We start from the raw sequence: 6,101 nt of genomic DNA, 5'->3' as shown, positions 1-6,101 counted from the left end.
CTGTTCTCTGCGTGTTCTCAGCCGGTTCTCTGCCTGTTCTCTGCGTGTTCTCAGCATGTTCTCTGCTCCCAGGGTGCTGCAGCTTCCCAGCAGTGATGTCAGGCTCGTTCTTAGGTTCTTCCTTTCTGTCTACTAATAATTTCTCATCTATCATTTCGTTCTCAGGCAGCTGGTGACACTTCCCTTCGTTGACGGCAGCAGAGTTGGAGTTTATGGGAAGGTGAGGAACATCCTGAGGTAATCAGAACCTTTAATGGTTCTTTGTTCTAAACTGATGTTTTTTGATCTGTTTTTAGGCGTATGGGGGGTTCCTGTCCTCCCTCCTGCTCCTGTCTCACAGCTCACAGATCAAATGTGGCGTCGCCGTGGCTCCAATCACTAACTGGAGGCTCTATGGTGAGGAGGAGCCTCAGCAGCTGCTAACACAACCAAACACCTCAAGCAGGAACAGGAAGTGAGGAAAATGAAAGAATCAGAGGAGGAAATAAGTTTTTCTTCCTCCCAGTTTGGAACTGGGAGGGCGAGCAGCACCAGAACCTGAAGGCTAACGGGTCGCAGCAAGTCGGACCCGTCCCCTGGTTTCACATCATCATTTCTTTCAGACGCTCTCGCTCTGATTGATGATGTCACAAGCTGCAGATTAGCTGATTGGCTCTCAGGTCAGATGGAGACGCCGTTTAGAACCAGGTTTAAGGTTCTGCAGACTGCAGGCTGTTGCTCATGTTAGAAACTAACAGGAAGCAGTTCTGACCTGGACTTTCAAATTAAAGCTCCCAGATCTTCTGGCTCACTGAGAGGTTCATGGTTCAGAGAACCAGAAGCTGCAGAAATTACAGATTTCATGTTTTTAGTTCCTGTTGTTGAAGTTGATGGTTTGAGAGGAAAAACTGAACTGAATGATTTTATGAGGTTCTGTTGGACTCCCACAGGATCCGCCGGATCTGAGAGGTACTTTGGCTTCCCCGTCAAACATCATCTCAGCTACCAGGTAGGACTTTGTTCAGTTTGTGGAGGTTCTGCTGGAACATCTTCTACCAAAGTGGGTTCTGGGTTTCCTTCTGCTTCCTTTCTAATGCATCCTGAGTCGGTTAGTGAGAACCGCTCTGCAGGTCCAGGTCCAGGTCCAGGTCCAGGCAGAGCTGGGTTTGGATTCCTGGGTTCTGTCTGGATCTGCTGGAACCAGTGGACCCGTTCTGGGTGCGCTCGGCGATGACCTCATCCGTCCGACACAAAAGTAATTTTTACTTAAAATAAGGAGGTAAGTTTCATTAGCAATGAGACACGTTGCTAATGAAACAAGACAATTTACATTTAGAGTCGTAGGGAAATAATATTTAAATGTCAAATCATTCTGGTTTAAACATGTAAATAAATCTTTATCAGACCATATTGTCCCGAAAGTTAGAAAATTTCTATCTTAAAAAAATCCTGTCTTAAAATCTGTGTTTTGTCGAATATCCTCTGCAGGCCAGTTAGTTCTACGTCAGCCTGAACACCTAATTTCGGCCAATCATATATCAATGGTCATCTGTCAATCAAATGTTTTCGGTCATAGCATCTTGATTCATGTGTCGCAGCTAATATACGCAACGGTTGAAATCAGAATCCTTTCCTTTCCCATTGAGTTGCGTCCCAGTGTTCACGGGGATGGACGTCTGTGTCTTCGGCAGGCGTAGAGCTAACAGAACTGGCAGCGTTGCGAGGCAAGGGCTCAAACATGTACGGCTGGAAGCCTTCTACACCAAACCAAGCTTCTGCCGCCCTGGCGTCCTCTTCCACAACATCTTCGTCCCCGCTTTCCTCCTCTAAATAAAAAATGGATGACGGAGGAGACTCATCCACGACCTCCGACACTAAACTCTCCTCCTCTTGCATGTTTCCGCTGTCCATAGCGTTCCTTGACAGCGTCGTTTCTAAGTCACCAATTTAGTGCTACTTGGTTACATTTAAAGGAAAAGTCTGTTTATCAGGAATAATCATCGGATCATTATTTATACCTGAAACTAAGATGTTCGCAGTAATTTTATTAATTTAGTGTTAATCAGTAAAAAAAATGAAAACAATCATTTTCATCACGATCACTGAGTCTGGGAGCGGCCATTTTAGCCCAAATCTAGTAGCCCCTCCCTCCTGCCATCTTCCAGCAGTGACGTCACGGTGCGGTAAGCCTAGCGCCATTCTCCCCGCTTTCCAAGCTAAATCAATGGGAACTACTAGACACATCTGCAATCAACAACAATTATTGAAGATTTCCAGAGGACTTCACCATTGAAATTCACCAGAGCTATAGTGAAACTGACAATGCCCACGTGCATGGCAGCTGGATGCTGGAATACATCGGGTAAAAGTGAAAAAAAGAGTTATTCCACCTTTCTGATTCCTGATCCTCCACGGACGGGTTGGTCGTTGGATCGCCAACTTGAAGAGGGAGGATTTGCCATCGAACTTCTGGCCAGAGAAAAAACCCGTAATATGTAGCCAACATTTGGAAGAAGAATGTTTTCAAGATGACTTGGATAATAGCGCGTTGTGACAAACACCAGATACAGCACTGGGACTTGATCAACAGCCGATACCGCACCGTGACAATGTCACTAACCAGTAGGTGGCAGTAGTGTTCTTTGACAAACATGGATGCCTCCAGTAAAGCACATTCACATGAAAATTACTCTGAATTAAAAACACTGATCATTTATTGAACAGGATGGAATCATTTCAGATTTAAAGAACTTTCAGACGTTTGAATTCTGAATATGAGCGACTTTTCCTTTAAACGACATACAGAGAAAGTTGCTGTTATTGGATGCGATTTATACAAAGTTCCTGACATATTTCATAAACCAGCCGTCCTCAAACTCCATAGAAAGTCTGAAAGCTTTTAAAGCTCCGTGTTTCACAGCTGGTTTGGTTATAGACCTGGAAATATGGCGTCCTGAAAACAAGATATTGCTGTAAAGTTAAAGGAAGTCTGCTGATGGTTGACATTATGTCTGCAGATCTTATCATCAAATAAAGAGTCTGATCAGTTTAATCTTTGAATTATCTGGAGAAACGCGTTAAACCCAGCATATAGCAGCCTAAGCTAGCTCTGCTGATGTGGTCGTCTGATCACTGACAGCATCTCTGATGATGTTCCTCACCGTTTCAATAAAGACGCCATCTTTACGCGCGGCGGAGCACAGCGTCTGTGATGAGGATGTAATCTGGTTCATTAGAGGGAAGCAGAAGTTGGGAGCTCCACCAGAAGCAGATCCTGCTGAGAGGTTCTCTGTCTGCGGCAGATCTCCGGTCTCCTGAGGGACGTCAACGCGGCGAGTCCATGGGACTTCCTGATTGTCCACGGCACGGCGGACGGTGAGACCAATGGTTGCACAGTTCTTGGTCCTGGTCTCCTGTTGTTCTGCAGAATCCAGGTTTCCTGTCCGGTTGATGTTTTCCTTCCATCGAGTTTTCCTCTGGGATCGTTTCCTGTTTGGTTTCTGCTGTTTTCCAGATCTTTGTTCCTCAAACTGGTTTAAAAACAATTTAAATGATCTTTTACTTTTATCAGTTTATCAGATAATTAAAAACATTTTAGCATTTCAGCCTCATTTAAACTAGTTTAATTTATCTTTTTATTTTATTTTAGTTTTTATTCAGCGTTTCCTTTTTGTTTACTTTTCCTCCATATGTGGGTTAATGTGTTTATTTAATGTCTGCTGTTTAATCAAGTGATTTCCTTTGTTTTTTTATTCTGATTAACTTAAGTTAAGTGTTTTATTCTAAATCTTTTATTTTACAGTCGGAGCAAAAAATAAGGAAATATGAACGGATGAATCAGCTGGTTCCTTTTTTAGTCTTTGTTTTTTCTGGGTAAACCTGAATGAATGAATTAATAAATGAATGAATGAATGAATAAATGAACAAATGAATAAATGAACGAATAAATGAATGAATACATAAATGAATGAATAAATGAATGAATGAATGAATAAATTAATGAATGAATAAATTAATTAACCAATGAATGAATGAATTAATTAATAAACTAATGAATGAACAAATTAATGAATGAATTAATTAACTAATGAATAAATGAATGAATGAATGAATGAATGAATTAATTAATTAATTAACTAATGAATAAATGAATGAATGAATAAATAAATAAATGAATGAATAAATAATTGAAAAAATGAATGAATGAATGAATGAATGAATGAATAAATGAATAAACTAATGAATGAATTAACTAATGAATGAATAACCCTCTGCAGGCTAATCTCTCTCTGCATCTCTTCTCTTCCAGCTTCTGTTCATTTCCAGCATTCAGCAGAGCTGCTCCAGCTGCTGTCGGCGCTGAACGTTAGCTACACCCTGCAGGTGAATCTGAGGCTCTCCTCCTGCAGATGTTCATTATTTCAGCGTCTGACTCTGATGAAGCGACTCTGACTTTGATTGAAGCTTTGAATAAACGTGGTATTTTGGTCCTTCTGCCCAGATCTTCCCTGATGAAGGTCACCGCATCATCAGCGTAAAGAGCGAGCGCTACATGCTAACGTCCATGCTCAACTTCTTCAGGCGCTGCTTCCAAGAGGAGGCGGCCGTCGTCATGGAGACGTCCAAAGAGGAGGACTGATGGCGATGCACCCCCCCCCCCCTGAAAGCAGCAGAACCAGAAGAACCAGAAGCTGCTTTAACTTTCTTTCATGTTTGGTTTCAGCTTTATGTAAAAAAAACGACGTGAACCAATCAGATCTCCTCTGATCAGTAAACAGGAAGCTGCTTCACATCATCCCAATAATCTGGTCTTCACAAACTGGAGGGGTTGAGGTGGATGTCCGACCTTAAACTGGTTCTGCTGGTCGGCGTCTTTATGGACCAGTAATGATTTTTATCCACTAATCTGAACCAGTTCAAACAGTTCAGGGTTCTGATCTCTGCCTCCTTTCTGGATCTGTTTCTCACTCACACATGTAGATAACATCTGATCCGAGATGATAATCCCATTTTTAATCCGCTCATCACTGGAATCTGTGCTTTAACCAAATGTTTAAAATCCCATAATGTGAAAAAAGGTGAGAAGAAGGCTGGAAGCTGAGAAATAAGATTTATTCTGTGAAACACAGACGATGTCGTCTTTATTTTCAGTCATTATCTGTGCTGCGTTCAATGTCTGCATGGAAACACGGTCATCATGGCTTCTTCATCACGAGCACCAGAAGGTTGAAGGGGAAGGGCTATGAATTTATGACGTATAGGGAAATGCTGTGTGATTTGTTTTTAACCCTTTAAATGCCTGTTCTCCTTCACCTTTGCTAACAGTTCATTGGCTATCAGTGGCGACCAACGGGCTTATTAATGGCTGACATTGGGTGTGGCTGTTTAACAGCAAAGATGGCAAAGAAATAAAGTGTTAAACAGAACCAAAGAGCATAGAATGGGTCATCACTGTGTTTCATGCAGCTGTTGGTTCTGATGCAGAGTCACCCTCACTGCTCTGCAGCCGCGTCTGAGGAAACTGGTTTGGAACAGAAAACATCAGCATAACCCAAAGGCTCTTTATTTTCTATTTATTTAGAATCATCACTAGAAGACAATTACAATAATCCCAGAACCGAACCGAACCCTTCCCTCCATGTGGGACAGCAACAAGATCAAGCATTACAAAAATCAGCCTAAGAAGAAACTGAAAGAACAAAAGGAGAAAAACAAACATAAATTATGATAAATCTGCCGTCCTCATAGATGAAACCTTCTATGAGACGACAAGTCTTAAAAATAGAGTTCTGTACACGCTCTGCTGCACTGCTCTACAAAATGTGGCATTTCCTGACAGTTTCCCTGTTGAAGGCATGCAAACCAGTGAAACAGCTGCTGAGGAAATGTTCATCCTAAAGATCCTGTTCTAGTTTTCTCTGTGAGGCAGGAAGCTGCAGAAAACAAACGGAGAATCTTTGCAGTCTGGACCAGAACTGAAAGGGTTAAACTGCCGAGATCCAACAGATCCAGGTTCTGAGGAGCCGTGCCCGACCCGGTTAGAGACATGAGGGTTTCCCCATGTCTGGAGAGCCGCTCTTGGTTTGGACTGGGACCCGGGTCAGTGCCAAAATCTGGACCTG

At 42.4% G+C, this 6,101-nt stretch overlaps 1 protein-coding gene across 1 annotated transcript in view; it reads left to right on the top strand.

The window, feature by feature from the left end:
• LOC107099054 (inactive dipeptidyl peptidase 10-like) overlaps positions 1–4,618 on the top strand; it is a gene marked incomplete at its 5' end in the record, with an annotated part of 26,435 nt that extends 21,817 nt beyond the window's left edge. Inside the window, 6 exons of the mRNA XM_015396997.1 lie at positions 166–220; positions 297–396; positions 930–988; positions 3,282–3,354; positions 4,289–4,362; positions 4,481–4,618. Coding sequence (XP_015252483.1) covers positions 166–220; positions 297–396; positions 930–988; positions 3,282–3,354; positions 4,289–4,362; positions 4,481–4,618 — 499 coding nt within the window. The remainder of the gene's footprint in view (positions 1–165; positions 221–296; positions 397–929; positions 989–3,281; positions 3,355–4,288; positions 4,363–4,480) is intronic.
• Positions 4,619–6,101: the final 1,483 nt, after the last annotated feature.

The sequence above is a fragment of the Cyprinodon variegatus genome, unplaced genomic scaffold (assembly GCF_000732505.1).
Source record: "Cyprinodon variegatus isolate N-32 unplaced genomic scaffold, C_variegatus-1.0 Scaffold834, whole genome shotgun sequence".
Lineage (NCBI taxonomy): Eukaryota > Metazoa > Chordata > Actinopteri > Cyprinodontiformes > Cyprinodontidae > Cyprinodon > Cyprinodon variegatus.
The sequence above is the reverse complement of the archived record's forward strand: the minus strand, read 5'-3'. Positions and strand labels throughout refer to the sequence as shown.